The 23,826-nt window shown below is 39.6% G+C and overlaps 1 protein-coding gene across 2 annotated transcripts in view; it reads left to right on the forward strand.

Moving 5' to 3' along the window:
- Positions 1 to 23,607, forward strand: part of LOC116574487 (histone-lysine N-methyltransferase SETDB2-like) — a 91,193-nt gene extending 67,586 nt beyond the window's left edge. For both annotated transcript variants that reach the window (XM_032315249.1, XM_032315248.1), the window contains 9 exons: positions 4,768 to 4,875; positions 10,582 to 10,715; positions 14,295 to 14,338; positions 14,538 to 14,609; positions 16,114 to 16,169; positions 16,824 to 16,890; positions 17,934 to 18,065; positions 19,062 to 19,133; positions 23,313 to 23,607. In XM_032315249.1, coding sequence (XP_032171140.1) covers positions 4,768 to 4,875; positions 10,582 to 10,715; positions 14,295 to 14,338; positions 14,538 to 14,609; positions 16,114 to 16,169; positions 16,824 to 16,890; positions 17,934 to 18,065; positions 19,062 to 19,133; positions 23,313 to 23,494 — 867 coding nt within the window. In that variant the 3' untranslated portion in view covers positions 23,495 to 23,607. The remainder of the gene's footprint in view (positions 1 to 4,767; positions 4,876 to 10,581; positions 10,716 to 14,294; positions 14,339 to 14,537; positions 14,610 to 16,113; positions 16,170 to 16,823; positions 16,891 to 17,933; positions 18,066 to 19,061; positions 19,134 to 23,312) is intronic.
- The last annotated feature ends 219 nt before the right edge of the window (positions 23,608 to 23,826 follow it).

Genomic DNA, 23,826 nt, shown 5'->3' on the forward strand with positions numbered 1-23,826 from the left:
ACTGTTTCAGATCTTATCATCTTATGATTACATTTTAGCTTTATTTATAACAGATCAAACACAATTATGAAGAAGTTTCTTCAAAGATATTTTAATGAGATATTTCAAATATAATCAATACCCATAGACATTGATAGACATTGTACCCAGATTTGTCAAATCATACTGTATTTGCCTTACCTTGATTTTTTTTTTAAAGGAAATAAAACACAGACAGTTAAGGGATCTCCAGTTCTGTTCCCCTCCCACCATCCCTCAAGATATAATTGCCATCACAGATTTGGTGCTTCTTATTGTTTTGTATTTTTTATTTTATGTTCCCACCGTGTATATTTAAGTGCTTATAACTAGAAATATTGTTTTACATGTTCTTTGACTTTGTAGAACTTCATCCAAATTCATGGCTATTGAGATTTATCCATGTGATAAATTTGACTTTTAAGTCTTTAATTTTAAATGTTACAGAATTCCATTTTGTCACTGTCGATACTAAACTCTTCTCATGTGAATGAACATTTAGGTTTTTCCACTTTTTTTCATATAATTAACCAGCTGTCATGAACATCTTAGCATAGGTTCCTAATTCCTGGGACAGTTTCTCTGGTATAGGGCACGTAGCTAAAACCAGGGAGTGTTTTGCACCTCACTGTACGCGCCACATTGCTCTCCAGAAGGATTGCACCAAGTTTGACTTCCACATTATTTCAGAATTCCTTCCTCTTCTTCCTTGCGATTCATGATATTATGAAATTTTAATTTTTTCCTCTCCAATAAATATGAAACAGTCTCTTGTTTGCATTCCTAGATTATTAGTGTGATTGTGCCTCATTTGGCTGTGCTTATGCTTCTGTGACTTGTGTTCATAGACTGCATTTTGTCTTTAAGATATTGACTTTGCTTACATATATTTATATATGTATATAAATAGATTCTGATGCTTTATTATATACGTTGGCTTTTAATTTGTGGTTTTCCTGTCAGAGGCTTATAATGTAGTTAAATTCATCATTTTCCTATATAATTTGTAGGATTTTTCCCCTAAGAAATTCTTTCATTTACTAAGGTTCTACCTTTTTTCCTCCAAATTTTAAAATTTGGCTTTTCTCATTTAGATTCTTAATCCAACTGGAATTTATTTGGACTACTCTGTAGAGTAGGCATCTCCCTTTTTGTTTTTCATATGATTAACCACTTTCCCAGCATTATTTATTGACTAATCTGCTCTTTTCTCGTTGATTTGTAGTGGATAATAATGATAGTTATCATTATTACTCAGTATTCACGAGGCATAAGGTAATGTTCTGGGAGCTTAAGACGTATTAAATTATTAATCCTTACAACAACCCTAAAAGGTAGGTATCATTATTATGCCCAAAGTAAAGATGAAAGAACTGAGGCACAGAGGTTAAGTCACTTGCCCAAGGTCACACAGCTGTAAGTACCTGAGCCAGAATTCTTACCCAAGTTGCCTACTTCTAGAACCCTCACTCTTAATCCAGTGTGCTAACAATATAATATTTGTGCACAGATCTGTTTCTGGGTCTATTCAGTTCCAGCAGTCACTTTGTCTCTCCCTAAGCTGGTACAACATTGTCTTAATTACTATGATTTTATGATAAGCCGTGGCTATTTTTCAGTGTTACAAAGTTTCACACAAATTTTAACTGGGATTCCATTGAATTTATAGATGAATTTGAGAAAAAAATGATATGAGTATTTCTATCCATTAATAGGCTGTCTCCAGTGATTCATTCTTCTTTTATGAATTTCAGAAATGTTCAATAATTTTTTTCTGTAGAGGTCTAGAACTTTGGGTTAAGCTTTTCCCTGGGTTTGTTGTTGTTATTGTTTCATTACCTTTTTCTACTACTCTTTAAAAAAAACTGAAGTATAAAAAAATGAAATATGGTTGACACCCAATGTTACATGTTTCAGGCGTAAACGTATTGAGTAATTCTACTGCTCTGCGCATCATGCCGTGCTTACCACAGGCACAGCCGTCTGTCTCCGTACAGCGATGCTACACACTCCCTTTGCTGTGCCTGTCATCCCTGTGACTTACTTATTCCCTCACTGGAAGCCTATACCTCCCACACCCCTTTACCCTTTTTGCCCGTGCCTTCCCACCTTCCTCTCTGGCAACAACCAGTTTATTTTCTGTTTATGGGTCTGTTTCTGGTTTTTTGTTCATTTATTTTTAGTTTCCACATATAAGTGAAATCATATGGTATATGTCATTCTCTGTTTGACATTTCACTTAGCATGTTACCTTCCAGGTCCGTCCATGTTATTGCAAATGGCAAGATATTATTCCTTTTTTATGATTGAGTAATATTCCTGTGTGTGTGTGTGTGTGTGTGTGTGTGTGTGTACACACATACACCACACCTTCTTTATCCATTCTTCTAGCAATGGATGCTTAGGTTGCTTTCATATCTTGGCTCTTATAAATAATACAACAGTAAATATAGGTATGAATCTATCTTTTTAAGTCAGGGTTTTCATTTTCTTTGGGTAAATACCCGGTAGTGGAATTACTGGATCATGTGGTATTCTATTTTTAGTTGTTTGAGGACCCTTCATACTGTTTTCCATGGTGGCTCTATAATTTACTTTTCCACCAGCAGTGCATGAGAGTTCTTTTTCCACATCCTCACTAACACTTGTTATTTCTTGTCTTTTGGACGCTAGCCATTCTCACAGGTGTGAGGTGATATCTCATTGTGGTTTTGATTTCCTTTTCCCTAATGTTGAGTGATGTTGAGGATCTTTCATATGTCTGTTGGCCATCTGTACATCTTTGGAAAAAATTTTTTTGGGTCTTCTGCCCATTTTTAATCAGATTATTTGGTTTTTTATTGTTGAGTCAAAGGAGTTCTTTATCTATTGGGGATATTAACTCCTTATCAGATACGTCAATTGCAAATATCTTTTCCCATTTAGTAGGTTGCCTTTTCATTTTGTTGATGGTTTTCTTTGCCGTGGAAAAACTTTTTATTTTGGTATGGTCTCAATAGTTTATTTTTGCTTGTATTTCCCTCCCCTGAGGAGCCAGATCTAGAAGAATGTTGTTATGGCTGTGTTTATTTTTTTTAATTTACTTATTTGACAGAGAGAGACACAGCAAGAGAGGGAACTTCTTGTGAAGGGGGAGTGGGGAGAGGGAGAAGGGAAGCCCAATGCAGGGCTCGATCCCAGGACCCCGGGATCATGACTTGAGCCAAAGGCAGATGCTTAACAACTGAGCCACCCAGGCGCCACATGGCTATATTTAAGAGATTACTCCCTGTGTTTTCTTCTGGAAGTTTTATGGCTTTAGGTCTCACACTTAGGTCTTTAATCCATTTTGAGTTCATTTTTGTATGTGGTGTAAGAAGGCGGTCCAGTTTTATCCTTTTTTTTTTTTTTTTTAAGATTTTATTTATTAGAGAAATGGAGAGGGAGCACAAGCAGGCAGGGGGAAAGGGAGAGGGAGAAGCAGCCTCTCCACTGAGCAGGGAGCCCAAGGCAGGGCTTGATCCCAGGAGCCCGGAATCGTGACCCGAGCTGAAGGCAGCTGCTTACCCGATGGAGCCACCCAGGCGCCCCAGTTTCATCCTTTTGCATGTGGGTATCCAGTTTTCCCAGCACCATTTATTGAAGAGACTGTCTTTCCCTGGTTGTGTATTCTTGTCTCCTTAGTTAACAAGTAGTTGGCTATAAAATCATGCATTTATTTCTAGGGTTTCTATTCTGTTCCATTGATCTATATATCTATCCTTATGCCATACCGGACTGTTTCAATTATTATAGCATTGTAGTGTATCTTTAAATCTGAGATTGTGGGCGCCTGGGTGGCTCAGTGGGTTAAGCTGCTGCCTTCGGCTCAAGTCATGATCTCAGGGTCCTGGGATCGAGTCCCGCATCGGGTTCTCTGCTCCGCGGGGAGCCTGCTTCCTCCTCTCTCTCTCTCTGCCTGCCTCTCTGCCTACTTGTGATCTCTCTGTGTCAAATGAATAAATAAAATCTTTTAAAAAAATAAATAAATAAATAAATAAATAAATCTGAGATTGTGCTATTTCCAGTTTTGTTCTTTCTCAAAGACTGCTTTGGCTATTTGGGGTCTTTGTGGTTCCATACAAATTTCAGTATTTTTTGCTCTAGTTCTGTGAAGAATGCTATTGGTATTTTGGTAGAAATTGCATTGAATCTGTAGATTGCTTTGTGATTTCATTATGTAATGTTGATCTTCAATTCAGAGATAGGTTGGATTCAGGTAGCCCATGGAAACTTGAGGCAACCTAAACATAAAAGTGGGTTTTTAATCAGACTGCAGGGGCATTTCATGGCTCCTGAAGGCCGGCATGCAGGCAGGTCCAAGAACAGTGACTAGGAAGCCATCAGGAACCCATTCTGTCCTCTCTTGACCTCATTTCTGTATTCCTCTTTGCAGACTGTCTTGCTCTCTACCATGTGGCTCAGAGTCTACTCCACTCTCTCAGGATAGGGAGTCCAGTTGGCCCAGCTTCAGGTCAGGGCTCCAACCACATTCACTTAACCACTGGGGGTCAGGGTTAGGCAGTATAAAACATGCCCAGGGATTGGGGCCACTTCCAGAGAAAAACAGGGTGGCTTGTGATCTGCTTACATATCCCGAAAGGTGGTCACTGTTATACCCCAATCCATCTTCCACTCCTGGTAAGTATTATTTTGTGATATCATTTTCTGACTTGCAGCTTTCAGTGGTACTTTGTGCATATTGTGAATTTTTGTTTTCTCAATTTGTAGCTGTACTCTTCAGCACTTGTGGAATGTGAGGATACTGATCCATGTAATAAAGACAGAAATTTTGATGTGGAATCAGTAAAGAAAGAAATCCATAGAGGAAGGAAGTTGGTAAGTATAAATGATTTTATTAGTCATATGAGATAAACAGATCTTGAAGGGGATATTTCCAAAAGAAAGTCTATTTGATTGATAAACCAGGGATAGAGACACATCTTGGAGAGCTGAAAGACATAGGACCTGTATTGGAAACTTAAATTCAACTGAACAATTAATATTTTAAAATGAGCTACAACATACTTCATCAGCAGAGTTGATATGCATTAGAATGCTTTTGGGCTGTAAGTAGAAGGACCCTCAACTCAAACTGGCTTTAACAAAAAGGATGCTTATTTTCTTACTTAGCCAGAGGGAAAACTGGCTTCAGAGTTGGTCGATTTAGTGGCTTAGTGGTGTCATCAAGAGCCCATCCTCCTTTCTGTCATCCTGTCCACAACAACAGTTGGTCCTGTTGTGGTCATAGGGTGGTCACAGACAACTCCTGAAGTGTCCGTCTTTCTTATTCCTATCTGGTAAAAGAAAATGTTCATCCCAGGCACCTGGGTAGCTCAGTTGGTTAAGTGTCTGCCTTTCGGCTCAGGTCATGATCCCCAGGTCCTGGGATTGAGCTCTGAATTGGGCTCCCTGCCCAGTGGGGAGTCTGCTTCTCCTTCTGCCCCTCACCCCACTCTTGTACTCTCTTGCGCTCTCTCTTTTTCTCTCTCAAATAAATAAATAAAATCTTAAAAAAAAAAAAAGTAAAAGTTCATCCCCAAGCATTGAATAAGAGCCCTTCTGAAAATTAAATGAGGCCACACCTGCTCTAGTTGCTAGAAGTGGCCATAATTAATCAGGATCAACCCCCTTGGACCTGGGTCAGCTCCCCTTGGGAAGACAGAGTGTGGAGTAGTTACCCTGTTGGTTCTGTGATAGTAGGCTTCCTCTACGAAAATCCCTTCATGGCTTAGCAAGTGGTATAGCAGGTGTGAGCACATAATGCCCACCACCACAGTACAGTTTATGATCTGGAACAAACATTTCCTTAGTCTTTACAAGGCATACACCTATATGAAGGCAGTTTCCGCACAACCTGATGTACTTTGAGAAGGGTCAGCACAGTTCACTCAAGCAATCAAGCACCTTAGAGCAGGTGGGGCCCAGGAAGCCTTCCTAGTTGGGAAGGAGTGAGGGTAATGAAGATGGGAAAGGAGGAATTCCAGGGAAAGGAAACAGGATGTGCAAAAGTTGGGAAGGCAAGAAAGACATGGCATGTGCCTAAAACTGTAAGCATATGACTGTGGCACCCTCTTTACTGACTCCATGGGATTCCACGGGATAGACCAGTATGCATGAAACCATTCCCTTGTTGCTGGATAATGAGTCGACTCTGGTTTTTCACTATAATCAACTAATGCTGCAGTAAACATCTTTCTACACATATCCTGTGTACTTGTTTGAACAATGCTGTACACCGTATTCCTAGAAGTGAAATGGCTGAGTCAGAGAGAATTCCCTTTAATAATTTTGAAACATGCAGGGCACCTGGGTGGCTTAGTCGGTTATGCATCTGCCTTCAGCTCAGATCATTATCCCAGTGTCCTGGGATTGAGCCCTGCACAGGCTTCCTACTCAGCAGGGAGCCTGCTTCCCCCTCTCCTGCTCCCCCTGCTTGTGCACGCTCTCACCCTCTCTCTCTCTGTCAAATAAATAAATAAAATCTTTTAAAAACAATAATAATTTTGAAACATACTAATAAACTGTCACCCAGAAAGGTTGTATCATTTTTTACTTATGTGGATGAAAGAACACTTTCCTAGCCCTTAACAAAAATGAGTATCACGAATCTTGTTACTTCTTGCATCTGACAGGAAGTGTTGCCTTGCATTTCCCTCATCACTAGAGAGAGGCTGAATGGTAGTTCTCCTTAGGCATCTGCCTCCCTCCTAGCACCCCCAGACCCAGCAGTTCTTTCATGATCCCTCTACAGTCAGTGACCCCACCTCACAGCCACTGTCCTGCAAACAGCCTGGACTCCCTCTCCCCACCACCCCAACACACATTTCCTTACTCACCTAGCAAACCACCCCCCGCCCCCGCCACCTGCCTTTTGTCTGCATATGCTGAGTAGTACTAGCACTTGAACAGTTGAACAACTGGACAAAAACCCACAAATGTGTTGATTAATCTCAGATTCATAGCCACAAACCTCAAAAGGAACCTTAACATGTCACCCTCCACCCTCTACCTTTACTGTTTCATATCCTCTCATTTCTTTTAAAACCTCTCCCCACCCCAACTGCTCATCCCCAAATTGATGACTATGCCTTATTTTTTTTATAGACTTTATTTTTTTAGAGCAGTTTTATGTACACAGAACACTTGAGGGGAAAGTACAAAGACTTCCCCTATACTTCCCACCCCGACACATACACAGCTTTCTTTTTATCAACATCCCCCTCTAGTGTGGTGCATTGTTACAACTGACGAACCTACATGGACACAACATCACAACACCCAAAGTCCATAGTTTACATTAGGGTTCACCTTGGTGGTATACATATCTTTGTCTGATTTTTATTGAGAAAAGGGAGCCATTAGCCAGGAGCTCCTACTATCCAAACCGCTGCCCATTCACCTTTGTCCCCAGACTCTGGGACCTCCGGCTTGTCAAAGTAACCCGCCACTTACACTTTGGAGTCATCACCTGCCCCTCCTTAAGGATTAGCCTCTTGCATTTCCCTTCATCCCATTCACATTAGTATCCCCCTTTGCACTAGATTATTTCCTTCAGCATGTGTCCATGATCAACTGATAATGTCATCTTAAATCCTCCTCTGTATACAAAAAACCTGTTCAACTACAATGTCACTTCTGTCTTTAGCTGACCTTTTAGCAGGATTCATCACATTGTTGTGATGTGCATCTTGAAGCACTTTCTTCCTCTGACTTCCTGCACACACTCTGCTACTATGCCTCTCACCTTTCTGGCTGCTTCGTCCCAGACACCTTAGCTGTTTTTCCTTCTCTTCTGAACCTCTAAAGTGTGCAGTCCCCATAGCTCTCCTGGGCTCCTGCCTCCATCTCAGTATCTTTCCTGTGTGACCTCTTCCAGTTCCCTTGGCTTCGAGTCCGTACTTACGCCAGGGACTCTATACCTCCAGTCATGATAACCAACCTAAAATATCTACACGAACATCTAATAGGAGCTCATATTAAACTGGCCAGTGAACACAGTCCCAGCCCCTGCACACACACATACACACTCCATCCAAACCTGTTCACTCCTCACCTCAGTGAACTGTCCACCATTCATCCATCATCATCTTCTCATAAACGTCCCAGCCCAGCATCCAGCCTGCAGACTCTCTATCCTCCCCTTCTCTCTGTCACTAACCCCCTGTAGTAAAGTCATGGGTCTCCCTCAAACACTTGCTAAACTTCACTGATCTCTGTTCTACATGCTATCCTGCCCATCCCTACCCTAGCCTATGCTCCACACAGCCACAATAGTATCTTTAAAATACTGATCACGTGGGACCCCCTGGGTGGCTCAGTTCATTGAGCATCTGATTCTTGATTTCAGTTCAGGTCATGATCTCAGGGTCATGAGACCGAGCACTGTGCTGGGCTCTGTGCTCTGCATTCAACACTGAATGTGCTTGGGATTCTTTCCTTCTCCTTCCCCCTCTCCCCCTCCCTCAGCATGTTCTCTCTCTCTCTCAGTAAGGAAAGAAAGAAAGAAAGTCTTTTTTAAAAAATAAAAATAAAATTTTAAAAAACTGATCACTTTTTGTTCCCATTGTATGAAGACAAAACCCCAATACCTTACCCTGGTTTGTAACCCCTTACAGGACCCAGCCCTTACTTACCCTTTCTTTGGATCTTACCTCTGACTCTTCCCTTACCCTCCTCTTCACTCCAGCATCAGCCCACCCGTGTGGGGTGGTAAATGTTGATGAGGGTAGTCTTATTCCTATAAGTACTAGAGCTGTTCTTATTTATTTATGTTAAAATTGAAATTTAAGTCCATTAAAAGATTTCATTAAAGAGTCAAGAAACAAAACACAGATTGGGGAAAGATACTTACAACACCCGTATTGTTATGTTTTTAAGTTTGCTTTATGTGACCTTGGTTTTCTCTCTCCACTAGAATGTCAACTTCGCAAGGACGGGTGCCTTGTCCCCTGCTGTTTCCCTCTACCCCAGAACAGTGCCTGCCACATCACAGTTACTCAGTAGTCTTTAAGTGAATGAAATTTTATTGACCATTTGTGTTTCTTCTGTAATTTGCCTTTTCTCATTTTTCTCTGAGTTTATCGGTCTTAACCCTTTATCAAATATGCAGCAAACATTTCTTTCTTTATTGATACAGTTGACATACAATATTAGTTTCAGGCATACAACACAGTGATCTGACATGTATATACATTATGAAATGATCACCCCAATAAGCCCAATTACCATCTATCACCATATAACAGTATCATTGACTGTATTCTCTGTGCTCTGCATTATATCCCGGTGATTTGTATTTTTAGTAACTGAAAGTTTGTACCTCTTAACCCCTTCATCCCACCAGTTCTTTGTATTAATGAGCCTGTTTCTGTTTTCAAAAATTTTGGCTTTTTGGTAGCTGTCACCATAAAAATGGAAGTTTAAATTTTTTATGTAGTCATATCTATCAGTCTTTTTCTCTGTGGCTTCTGAGTTTCCTTCCTTGCATAGTCTTCCTGACCTTAACCTCATACATTTTTATTAACTTTAAAACTTGTCTCTCAGAGCCTTAATCCATGTGGAATTTATTTGGGAAAATATTATAAGGTAGGGATGTAACTTCATTTTTTTTCTACACATAAAGCCAGATGCCCCCCCAAATTAAATCTTTCTTTGTGCTGTGATTTGAAATTCCACCTTTAATGTAATCTAATTTCTTACCATATTTGAATTTTCTTTATTTGTATGGTTGCTTGTGCTGACCTTAGGATATTGTTTGAGCTATTTCCTGTTTTGCAAGGTGGTTTCATTGTGCTTCCCCTTCATTCAGACAAAGCCTGAATCAAATCAAATCAACCTTGGGCATGGCTTGGGACACCCCCCCGCCCTCGCCAAACCAGTTAGATTGCTGTGGCCACATACTGTCCTAGCCATGTCTACACCACCTTCAATATATAAAATGCCAGATCAACTGACTAATATATAAAAGAGATCAAATAAACTGAACTTAGAAAAAATTTGCTACTCAGGTTTTTTTTTTTTTAATTTTAAGTTTTTGGCCCCACTACTAGACTCCAGAGAGGTTTCACTTATTTATCTCACCTTGTCCTCAGTAGAAACTATGAGATAGGCAGTGTCCTGTCTCATAGGGAAGGATCTGGGTCTAAGAGAGGGAAAGACTGCTGGCTCACACAGCTCTCCAAGGCACCATCAGGAGGCACCCTCGCCATGGGCCCCAGTGTCCCTAACAGGACCCTTTGCCTAGTCAGGACAAATCTTTCTGTAGAAATCTCCTGTAAAAAGAGAAAGTTTTATTTGTTTGTTTTAAAACAAAAGGGTTTTCTGCTTTTAATCAGATCATTACAGGTCAGTGCCAACCAAGTACTTTACTTAGCAGAGGTTTTACTGAAATCTCAAAATGAGCAGCTAGATGTTAATATCTAACATTTGTTGCTAAGGACATTAGGGCTGCTGACTTAAAAATAACATTTAATAACATCTTTAACTTTAAATGTTAACAGAAATTAAACAGGTGCTTACTTAGTAAAATTTATTCTTCTGTAGAAATGTGCATTTTGTAAAAAAGGAGGAGCCACCGTGGGATGTGATTTAAAAGCCTGTAACAAGAGTTACCACTTTTTCTGTGCCAAGAATGACGACGCAGTTCTACAAACTGATAAATCTCGAGGAATTTTTAAGTATGTATAATTAAACAGTTCTAAAGCTACACTTGGGGGAACGGAATAAGGAATGGTTAGATTAAGACAAAGATTTTTTTTTTTTAAAGACTTTACCTAGCTGTTTGACAGAGTGCACAAGCAGGGGGAGTGGCAGGCAGAGGCAGAGGGAGAGGGAGAAGCAGACTCTCCACCCAGCAGGGAGCCCGCTGCGGGACTCAATCCCAGGACCCTGGGATCGTGACCTGAGCCGAAGGCAGACACTTAACGAACTGAACCATCCAGGGGCCCCAAGACAAAGAGATACTTTTTAAAAGATTTTTATTTATTTGAGAGCAAGCAAGCAAAAGAGAGAAAGGGAGGGAGAAGCAGTCTCCCTGCTAAGCAGGTAGCCTTATGGGGGCTCAATCCCACAACCCTAATATAATGACCTGAGCAGATGTTAAACCAGCTGAGCCACCGTGGCACCCCCACAAAGAGATTTTTAAAGATAATTTCATGCAAATGGTTTCCAAGTAAGAACAGGGTTTGGGGGATGCTCAGTTGGGACTCTGACCTCACAATACCTTCCCTCAATATTACAGAAAGAAAATAAGCAGAATTGGTTTTTATTTTAATCTTCCTACATGCCTTCTTTCCCAGTAGAAAGCACTGGTTGCCATACTGGCGTGAGTGACCTAATGGGTGTTCACAGGACCTAGAACCAGTTCACTGTTGCTCTGTTCTGCAAACAGGAGCCTTGTTAGCCATAAGTCCCTGGTTTATCCATCTTGTCAGTTGAATGAATGTTTTTTCCCACCACTCTCACCACTGTCTTACCTATGAAGAGCTTTTAGAAATGATAAACTATGCAGCAAATATAGTAATCAGTCATTAAGTTCTTGAACAAATTAGTCCTGTTTCAGTTGCCTTGGGCTTTTAAATCTTGCTTCCCTTCTTTCAATAATTCTTTAATGTTAATTTTGACCCAGTAAGGCATATTTCAAGTCCAATAGAATTGTATTTGTTCTGTCCAGGAAGGAACTTGATCTTCCTTCTGATGAAAGATTGCAGTTCAGTTAAATAATTAGACAATTTAGATGAATCAATACGCCAGTTGTTAACTGAATTGTTTCAGGTCATGTTCAGTTTTTTGGTACGTGGATGCAGTCTAAAACATGTCATATAGGGGCACCTAGGTGGCTCAGTTGGTTGTGTGTCTGCCTTCGGCTGAGGTCATGATCTCAGGGTCCTGGAATCGAGTCCCACGTTGGGCTGCCTGCTTAGTGGGCAGCCTGCTTTTCCCTCATCCTCTCCCCGACTTGTGCTCTCTCACTCTTGTCAAATAAAAAAAATAAATCTTTAAAAAAAAAAAAAGTCATATGAAAAGATATCTAGAAGAAGTTTTAACCTTTTTTAAAGTTATAAAATGAAATAAAAAATTAAATGATGGTCTGAAGTTGAAAAGCCAGGCAGATGCTTCTCACTTCTTTGGCGCAAGTGCATATACTCTGATGGAGTATTTTAAATTTCAGTGAAATAATTTCATTCACAATATTCTGAATGAGAGCATTATCTTTTTAATAACGATTTTTGTGAGAATCTAAGTATTTTAAAATTGGATTTGGAGGCTAGATTTTTCCCTTTGGGCACACACCCCCCATTTCATCAGTGTTTCAGGTACTAACGTCGCTGTTTTATTTTATCTAATAATCACTCTTTGTGCCAAAAATACTTTGAAATACTTTACAAATGTTAACCCATGTAATCCTCATAACAGTCCAGTGAGGTAGATATTATTATCCCTGCTTTACAGATGCAGACACCGAGGTCCTATGAGACTTAGTCATTTGTCCCCACGTCACAGCTGATGAGTGTCTGAGCTGGCCTTTAGGGCTCTGGAGTTCTTGCTTTTCACCACCATATCCTCTTCAGGCTTAGGGGCCTATAGTGTATTCCTTTTTTATTTTTTTAAGATTTTTATTTATTTATTTGACAGACAGAGATCACAAGTAGGCAGAGAGAGAGAGGAAGGGAAGCAGGCTCCCCGCTGAGCAGAGAGCCTGACACAGGGCTCGATTCCATGACCCTAGGATCATGACCTGAGCCGAAGTAGGGGCCTATATTCTAAAACATGGGCAAGCCTATTATTAAAAGGGATTTGTTAAATAATTTTACATGATTTTGAGCAAATTCCGTAGGTATTTTATTGCTTGAGACTAGAAAGGAAAGTGTAAATCATGTTACTTCTATATCATACTTTTTATATTTGATTTGCTTAGAAACTCAGATTGTATTATTCTTATTTTTTTAAGCATCTCAGAGAGTTCATTTTATTATGATTTCCATAGTGACCTCAAACACCCAGTAGACACACTATTAGGTAAGCTACAAGACTGAGCAAAAAGGAGTCCATTCCCACTATATCTTAAAATTGCAAGCATATTGGTCTTGTAGAACCAATGAATGGAGACTCAATGAAATAATCATTTTTGTCATTATCAAGTATCGGGTGAACTTTGATGCACTTTTTAATTGAATTTAAATATTCAGTTGTTAGAGTGCCTATCATACACAAGATATCTTGCTAAGTGCAGTAAGAATATAAAGAGGAACAGGACATGGGCTAATCTCAGAGAACCTAGTACCTTGTGGAAGGACGAGAGACACCATGTGGCATGATGGGAGCAGGAGGGGATTTGCCTGAAACTGGCTTGGCCTTGAGTTGATGATTGTTGAAACTGAGTGATGGGTAGGGAGCCATGGGGCTCATCATCTCTCCTCCACTTTTACATATATTCGAAATTTTCCATAATAAAAAAAAAAATAAGTGCCTGGCAGACGAAAGTGTTCAGATACTGGAATCCAAAGGGTGAGATTAATTTTGCTTGGGGCAGGGGTGGGTTGCCAGGAAGATTGCAAGAGGTAGAAACTGAAGAATTCGTACGGTTCCCATAGGCAAGAGGGATCCTGTCTTCTGAAGCTCAGCACCAAGGAAAGGAAGGGAGACATAGCTGGGGCTGAGGAGGATAGAGCCTGGGGAAGAAATGGGACCTAAGCAGCTCCTCAAAATTAACTCACTCCATTTCTTCTTCATAGCCTGCTGTGCTGCTTGCTTTCCTTCCCTGCCCTTGATCCATTGTAGATGCATGCAATTTAGCTCTCAAGTCTGGGGGAGATAGCTGCTGAGTTAGAAAACTACTTTCCCCAAAATTCATGCATGCAATTTTGTGCTATTTATTGTTGATGATCAGTAGAACTTTGTGTAGTCAGATGAAAATGTGCCTTAGATGTTGGATCTTTAGATATCTTTTTTTATACAGTAAAATCCCACTGACCACTATATATGAGTTACTTACCATTGTTCAAAATGTTTCACACACACTCCTTCTGAGAACATACCAGTTTGAGGGCTCAGAGCACAAAAGACATCTGAGAGAGGCTCCATCCACATTTGATGAGGGTGACTTACACAGCTTTGGACAGCATTTTTCTTTCACAGATATTTAGGGTAAAGCCATCATGAAAAATAGGTTCATTTTCAAGTCATAAGAAAATAGGCATAATAGTTAAAAATGTAAGTAAAAATACTTAACAGTTCTTTGAAATTGCATGTTTCAGAGTGTTTTGCAAACAACATGCTTCACTGAACAACACTCATAATGGTAAGTCTCTAAAATTTACTACTATGGGTTTAAAGAAAGGTATACATTTAGGTAAGACAAGGAATATCCTGATTTGATTTACTGGCCTCCCTGACTTAAATATAAATTTTTGAGTTAAATTTTTATATATTTACAAAATTGCCACTTTCTTTGTACAGTGTGCAGTATAATGGACTAATTTTTCTTCTTTGCAAACTAGACCGACTCCCAGGAAATTCTCTGGCTGGAATCGTCCCTCCTCTCTACAATCAGAGGGCCAAACGAGGGCGTGGTAAAAACCTTTGACTTTTGTGACTTCTTCTCTTCTAAAAGAATATCAGAATTTCCAGTACATAAAATTGATAAATTGCTGCATATTCCCTAAAATTCCCTAAGAATACATGATTAGCATTTCAGTTATAATTAAGGAAAACTGGGCCCTGGCTAACTGGAGTTACGGGATGTACATTCACTCATGAATGGCCTCTGTGTGCTGCGTGAATAGCAGTGTCTCACCAGCACTAAATCTGTAATGCTTACTGTGGGCCACAGACAGGACCTCTTTGGAAAAGGCTTAGTTCTGTGTCATGCCAACTGCATTTTTTAGTGGTAAACAATACTCTCTAAACACTATTGTTACCCTCATTTTTCAGTCAGTACACTTTTATCAGAAATTATGATAAAAAATATAGCTTCAACCAGTGTTTACTGATAGGGAAAGGTAACAATAACGTAGTTTTACTTAATTTTTTTTTTTTTAAGAGAGTATACATGAGCTGGAAGGGAGGGGCAGAGGGGGACAGAGAATCTCAAGCAGGCGCTACACTCGTTGTGAAGCCGGACACAGGGCTCAGTCTCATGATCCAAGCCAAGAGTCAAGATGCTCAACTGACTGAGCTACGCAGGTGCCCCAGTATTTTAAATTTAAAATTAAAAAGAAAATTTTAATCGTTTTTTTAAAAGCAGATTATAACACAGTTATGAATCCTCTCCCCAGAAGAAACTCAGTTTCATTTGAATACTTATAAAATTTCCTGTAAAAACATACCTACTACTATATTTTGTTTTCACTCAGACATCCTTCCTTATCTGTACAAATGGATCTACCTCATTTTTGAAAGGCGCATAATACCCCATTGTGTTATTCACTTGTGTAGCTGAATTACAACTGAACTAGTCTCTGCATGATGGACACTGAGGTTATTGCTGTTTTTGTTTCTATCACACTGAATAGTGTCGCTAGCATTTTTCTCATCTTTGTGCCTTTATGCAGCTGTGCCATTTGGAAAACTTCGTGTAGATTGCTGGGTATAAACAATGAAACCGTGATAACTGGCTAATTCGCTTCCAAAGAGGTCACCCCACCGTATGCAATTATTCCAATCCTTGCAAACGTTATATATTAAACGCCTTCATCTTTGTCAGTTTGATAGGTAGAAAATTATTATTTTGCATATCTTTATTTATGAGTAAAATTGAGTGTATTCCCCTTTTGATCAATGTATCTGTTTTCCTGTGACACAGTCTGTTTTTCTATTTAATGAACTCTTCCTAGAGGGTTCCCCATTTGCCTATTTTTCTACTCGTCTTTTTTATATTGATTTATAAGATTTTTATATTGAAAATTGGTGCTTTATCATAAGTGTTGCAAACATTTAGTGTAAGTTTATTGTATCTTTTGACTTTGTAATAACTTTTAGCATAGAAGAGTTTTCTATTTTACATAGTCAAGCATCAGTCTTTTCCTCTATGGATTCTGGTTTCTACATGATTTATATTTTCAACTGATTTTTTAGGAGTGAAAAGAAAAAGAGGAAGGAAGAAACGTCTCCCAACAGACATTCATGTACAGGTAATTTGACTTCATTTTACTATAGCTTTCAGTTTCTTCACACAGTTTCTTCCTTATTTTAAACATTCACATATCCGGTAAAATTGTAACAGAACCATAATGAGATGAATATAAAGCTGGATGTGTTGGGTATCCCACCACATGACCTTCAGGAGGCGACAGTCCATGGCTCCGATAACACATGCACCACACATCAGTGAATGTGTCAGAGCCCGCGGTGTGCTTACAGCCTTCAGAGGGGCAGAGCTGCAGTAAAGCATCCTTACCCAACCAAGTATCACTCAGCTGCGTGATGCACACTTTGACCTAATCTGTAATTTTCATAGTTTTCCGTATTACTGTTTTGTGCAAAGTGAATGAGATGTTTTGGGGATTGGAGACCACTTTTTAAACATATACTCATATAAGCTAAATTAAAAGAGCCAGCAACCTTCACCTCTTACTGTTTATACAAGAGGAGTTTGCCATGCCTCTTGATGTTTTGCTACACAAAAATGATTTTATGTTTACATGTAAACTACCAACGAATATGGGGCATGATTTTCACCACAGGCATATCATTGAATTGTCTGTAACAAAAGACTGGTTTTCATGTTACACAGTATTAAATGTCAACAGTAAATCAGTGTAATCTTGATTTTTCTCTCCCTCTAGCCACCCGAAACGTTGACATTAGATCGATTCATAAAACAAATGAAGGAGGAAGACGGCAGACACACAGGTTTGCTATAAATTTTGTATCAAATATGACCTACAGTACTTACAAACATAACTCATTTATTTCAAAGCTGGTATCCCACTTAATTCGTCTAGACTTATAGTAATCATAAGAATAGAAACCTTTTATCCTAACTATCCACTCTTTCATGGCCGCAGCTCAAAGTAACTGAGATGGGGATGGTCCACTGTTCTTTGCTATTAAGAAAGGATATACTTCCTGGTCTAGAAGCCAGGGTTACCTGAGCTCAGAATCCAGGCCCCTGCTACCTCTTGTACTGTGACCCCAGAAAGGGGGTCCAGGAAGCTGAAGCCACTCACTGTCTTTTTCTGTCAGGGAAATAGACATTCTATAATGACACACAGTAACAGTGACAGAAAAAAATGATGGGAGTTACTATCTCAAAAATATGAAGCTAAATTTTAGAAAATCCTCTTGATTCAGATAATTAGGCTAAGCAGAGAAGTTTTTATTTTCACTTTTTGTAACACTGTTTCAGTGAGGAAAACATGAGGTATGACGAAGTCACAGTAGAAGATAAAGGTGCTGAGATGCCTGGTTGGCTGGGTCGGTTAAGCAGCAGCCTTTAGCTCAGGTCATGATGCTGGGGTTCTGGGATGGAGTCTTGCACTGGGCTCCTTGCTCAGCAGGGAGCCTGCTTCTTCCTCTGCTTGTGCTCTCTCTGACAAATAAAAATTTTTTTTTAAAGATTTTATTTATTTATTTGACAGAGAGATCACAAGTAGGCAGAGAGGCAGGCAGAGAGAGAGAGCGGGAAGCAGGCTCCCTGCTGAGCAGAGAGCCCGATGCGGGACTCGATCCCAGGACCCTGAGATCATGACCTGAGCCGAAGGCAGCGGCTTAACCCACTGAGCCACCCAGGCGCCCCGACAAATAAAATTTTTAAAAAGATAAATGTGCTGTATTTATGATCCTACTGACTGTGCTTATCCAGCACCAGGCAAGGTCTGAAGAAATGACCATAAAGGGATTTATGAGAGCTGCCCAAAGATCATTTCCTCCTAAAATGTTTTTCTTATTCTTAGATGCAACTGTGAAGATTGACTTTCTTAAGAAATGTAAGGAAGTGGGGCTTCTTAATGATTTATTTGAAGAAATAGTAGACAAACTTCATTTGATTCAGGAAAGACTCCTGTGTGACACTGCTTCTGATTCAGGTACCGAAATAGCCACATTTCTACGTGCAGAGACTTCTTCAAACCTACTTCTAAAACAGACCAAACCAAAAGTACACATTTTCTTTCTATGCAATTTCTTTTATCTCATTCTTTAATACAGTTCACTGTTCCAGATCTCTAGTCTTCTGTGTACCAACAGGATGTGGGTAATTCACAAACTCATTAATTCAGGAAACAGCAGGGTGGTGCCCGGCAAGCTGTGATGGGTTTTGCAGATGCGCATAGCTGAGAGTAACCACTGACAGCTTGTGGACACTCAGAAACACAGGCAGTCACACATCTGCCCCCTTACCGCTTGTTGCTAACATTTGAGAATAACATCATATTACATTTTTTGATTTGACTCAGATTCTCTTCCTTATGTCTTTTTTGATAATGTCTACTCAAAGCTTATAGAAGAAAAGAATGTTTTGTCTGATATCTCACTTAGTTAACGTGACCTTTCAGAAGGAGCTCTTTGGGAAGCCGAAGTTCCATTTGTATATGCAGGTATATAGCCGCTTAGCTTTCTTAGACCCTACAGTGAAAGCTTAAAAACCATGATAAATGCAGTTATTTTACAAGGAAAAACTTGACAGTCTATACTGTAGGCACCAATGTAAGGTATATAATTATTTGAAAAGGATTATTTTCTATAGGACAAAACTAAAAAGTGAAATTAAAAGCAAACATCCAAAATTTATTCATTACATTCTTTCATTCATTTCCTCTTTACCCGAGACTAAGTACTTCTCAAACATGATCCCCTCAGAGTCCCTGGTGGGCTTGTTAACACCCGTGAGCGGGCCTCTCCCTGCAGCTTCTGAGGGGGTAGCAGAGCCACCTCTGCATGTGCATTTCCACCATGTCCCTGGGGAGGACGTTGCGCAGTGCTGGACTGTTCTGTATACTTCCTTTACCTGGGGTTAGTTTGTAAGGGGTTTCTGCCTACATCAGTTACTAAAATTAAAACTGAAAATGTTTTTCTCCCTATAGACTATGAAGAAATCGGGACTTCACTTTTTGACTGTAAATTGTTTGAAGACACATTTGTCAATTTTCAAGCAGGTAGGTGAATTTTAACCCAGCAGCATAATTTATATATACTGAAGTAATATAATACTATTCAGGTGATAAAAATCATTTTAGAAGAACGTTCATCATTTTACTAAATGAAAAAAGCCCACCACATAGCAATAGGAGCCCACACACCCACAGAAAATATACCCAAATGGGAACAGTAGTTAGGGGTAGGTGGCTGGACAGTGCTGCATTAGATTTTCCACATTCGTATATGCAATACCTTAGTCATCAGAAAAGACTCAATTATTTGTATCTACTCTTTTAAATAATTGCAAAATGGGAGGTCGTTGGGCCCCAGGTTCAGGACTCAGCAGGACCTGGGGAGGTGGCAAGGCCGTGACCACACTGCTGCTTGACTCCTCCTCCCTTGATTTGATGTGTACAAATTTTAGTTCTCCCAACATTAATCTTCAGTCTAACTGGGGGACGGAGGGTTGCAATTCACTGATTCTAAGGACGAGCAAGAAAAAACCAGTTGAGACATTTTTGAAAAAGAAGCAAGCCTGGTGGGGGCAAGGACTTAAGTGGTTGATATTTTATAGAAAGGTTTTGTTGAAATCATATTGTACACCTGAAACTAATAGGACCTTTATGTAATAATATTTCAACCATTCAATGAGTAGGTCCTCCCACCTTTAAGATGCTTTCAAAACCAGCTAAATTTCCACTTACGGATGAATATGATCTGACTTCTCTATTAAGCCTCCACAGCTGGACAGGCTGTGCACTGCACATCCTGGCCGGAGTGGGACACAGAACTGAGTGTGAACAGCTCCCCCGAAAGCTGCACAACCACAGCGTCCTACTCTCCATTCAGATTTTGTATTGCATTTATAATCAGCCTATCCTTTAACAGTCTCTTGAGAACGTCTGCTCACTGCTAATGTAAGTACCCACATATTTTTTAAAAGCAGCCTTTAAGCTCCAAGGTTGGTTCAACATCGACAAATCAGCGTGATACAATACATTAATAAAAGAAATAACAAAAACCATTATGATATTTGCAATAGATGCTGAAAAAGCATTTGACAAAGTACAGCATCCTGTCTTGATCAAAACTCTTTACAGTGTAGGGCTAGAGGGTACATACCTCAATATCATCAAAGCCATCTATGAAAAACCCACAGTGAATATAATTATCAGTGGGGAAAAACTGAGAGCTTCTCCCCTAAGGTCAGGAGCACAGCAGGATTGCCCACCATCACCACTGCTATTCAACATAGTACTAGAGTCCTAGCCTCCAATCAGACAACAAAAAGAAATAAAAGGCACCCAGACTGGCAAAGAAGTCAAACCCTCACTCTTTGCAGATGATATGATATGTTATGTGGAAAACCCAAAAGACTCCACTCCAAATCTGCTAGAACTCATACAGGAGTTCAGATAAGTATCAGGATATAAAATCAATGCACAGAAATCAGTTGCATTTCTATACACCAACAACAAGACAGAAGAAGGAGAAATTAAGGAGTTGATCCCATTTACAATGGCACCCAAAACCATACGACACCTAGGAATAAATCTAACCAAAGAGGCAAGCATATGTACTCAGAAAACTATAAAGAAATTAAGGAAGACACAAAGAACTGGAAAAACATTCCATGCTCGTGGATTGGAAGAACAAATACTGTGAAAATATCTATGCTCCCTAGTGCAATCTGCACATTTAATGTAATCCCTATCAAAATACTATCAACTTTTTTCAAAGGAATGGAACAAATAATCCTAAAATTTATATGGAACCAGAAAAGATCCCAAATAGCCAGAAGAATGTTGAAAAAGAAAAAGCTGGTGGCATAACAATTCCAGACTTCAAGCTCTATTACAAAGCTGTCATCATCAAGACAGCATGATACTGGCACAAAAACAGACACATAGATCAATGAAACAGAATAGAGAGCCCAGAAATGGACCCTCAACTCTATGGTCAACTAATCTTCAACAAAGCAGGAAAGAATGTCCAATGGGAAAAAGTATCTTCAAAAAATGGTATTGGGAAAACTGGACAGCCACATGCAGAAGAATGAAACTGAACCATTTCCTTATACCACACACAAAAATAGACTCAAAATGTATAAAAGACCTCAATGTGAGACAGGAATCCCATCAGAATCCTTGAGGAGAACACAGGCAGCAACCTCTTCAACCCCAGTTGCAGCAACTTCTTCCTAGAAACATCACCAAAGGCAAGGGAAGCAAGGGCAAATATAAATCATTGGGACTTCATCAAAATAACAAGCTTCTGCACAGCAAAGGAAAGTCAACAAAACCAAAAGACAACCAACAGAATAGGAGAAGATATTTGCAAATAACATATCAGATAAAGGGCTAGTGTCCAAAATCTATAAAGCGGGGGTATAGCTCAGGGGTAGAGCATTTGACTGCAAAATCTATAAAGAACTTCTCAAACTCAACACCCAAAGAACAAATAATCCAATCAAGAAATGGGCAGAGGACATGAACAGACATTTTTGCAAAGAAGACATCCAGATGGCTAACAGACACATGAAAAAGTGCTCAGTATCACTTGGCATCAGGAAAATAAAAATCAAACCACAGTGAGATACCACCTCACACCAGTCAGAATGGCTAAAATTAACGACAAATCAGGAAATGACGGATGTTGGAGAGGATGCAGAGAAGGGGGAATCCTCTTACACTGTTGGTGGGAATGCAAGCTGGTACAGCCACTCTGGAAAACAGCATGGAGGTTCCTCAAGAAGTTGAAAATAGAGCTATCCTGTGACCCAGCAATAGCACTACTGCGTATTTACCCTAAAGATACAAATGTAGTGAACTAAAGGGGCATGTGCACTTGAATGTTTATAGCAGCAATGTCCACAATAGCCAAACTATGGAAAGAGCCTAGATGTCCATCAACAGATGAGTGAATAAAGATGTGGCGTATATATAAAATGGAATACTGAGCAGTCATCAAAAAAAAAGAAATCTTCCATTTTCAACAATGTGGATGGAGCTAGAGGGTATTATGCTTAGCGAAATAAGTCAATCAGAGAAAGACAATTACCATATGCTCTCTCTGATAGGAGCAATTTGAGAGGCAGGGTGGGGGATTGTGGGGGGAAGGGAGGGGAAAAAAAATAAGATGGCACCAGGAAGGGAAACAAACTGGAAGAGACACTTAATCTCAGGAAACAAACTGGGTGAGAGGGATAGGGTGGCTAGGTGATGGACATTGGGGAGGTTAAGTGCTATGGTGAGTGCTATGAATTGTGTAAGCCTGATAATTCACAGACCTGTACTCCTGAAACAAATAATACATTATATGTTTAAAAAAAAAAAAAAGAAAAGAAAAAAAGCAACCTTTAAAATCTTTTTCTAAAAAGCCTTATTTTGTAGGGGACTTTCATCTCTGTTACTTTTCTTTCACATATACACGTTTCCACTACATGTATGGGTTAGTTGGGAGGATATACGTTACAGTGTAGTACTTGGGGGGAGTGGGACACCAGGAGGAGACACTATTTGGAATTGCATTAGAACCAACTTTTAAAAGACCTAACTTGACATCCGTACTGATATAGACTCTCTTACTTAGTTTAATGTTGCTCAGTTCTAACATTCCAGACAGTTAACTACAGGTATTCTAAAGAAAGCTTATATGTGTTTTATTCTTCAGCCTTGAAGTTTTCAAAAAATGACACTGTCACTGAGTAATACTCCTATTTACAAAGCCCAATTAAAGTATCTTCTTCCTAAGTTTCCACCATAAAGTCCTTCCTATTTCTAAATAAAACCAAAAGCTTTTATGTAACATTAAAAATTGGATGCATTTTTATGAAAAACTTGCCCTTGATATTCTCATCACGTGCTCTTTGCACTTATTATCTCTCAACAAATGGGTAATGTGCAGCATGAAAGTTATACAGTTTCTGCTTCTGAGTTCTCAAATATATACAAAGGGGACTCAAGCTCTAAAGATGTACTGACTGGCTTTATGTGATAAAAACTAGAATTCTGTCCTGAATTTGAAAAGGAAGCAAAGGTATAAAAGAACCAGTTCCTGCTCACAAGACTCTAGATTCTTTTCATTTGGGGCACAAAGTGTGTATTACACGCTTGCAAGTGAAAGAGGCTAAAAACTGTACATTATTTATAAAACAGTATACTAACCTGAAATTTCTTTTTTTTTTTTTATCATAGCAATACAGAAAAAAATCCATCAATATGAAGAAAGGCAGCAGCAACTGAAGGAAGAGGTTGAGGTGCTTCAGGGCTTAAACCAAACCATGTACCTTCTTCAAGAAGATAGAGACGTGAAGTCAAGTTCTACTTCAGTATCTTCTGTGTCTTCTAAGGATTACTATTCCCTAAACCAGGAATGAGGCTCAGTTGCAAGCAGGCTGAACACTGAAGGCCTGACCTGTGGAAGCCACACATCTTTAGAACTAGGTCTCTCTTGTCTCTCTTCAGTCCTCATCAACTCTTACCTGATCAACTCTTACCATCAACTCTTACCTGATCAACATTTCATTTGATCCTGCCTCTTATCATCTCACTTCTGCTCTCCAGTAAAATGTTTCTGAGATTCTGCTTGAGTAAACTGGATCATACCTCCCATCTTCCTCCCTCTGCACTGAAAATCCTCTGGCAGCTTCCTGCTGGTGTAGTCTCACCCCTCTCACCCCCCTCCCCCGTTCCCCCACTCCAGTGATCA

This window comes from Mustela erminea, chromosome 15, assembly GCF_009829155.1.
Source record: "Mustela erminea isolate mMusErm1 chromosome 15, mMusErm1.Pri, whole genome shotgun sequence".
Taxonomy (NCBI): domain Eukaryota; kingdom Metazoa; phylum Chordata; class Mammalia; order Carnivora; family Mustelidae; genus Mustela; species Mustela erminea.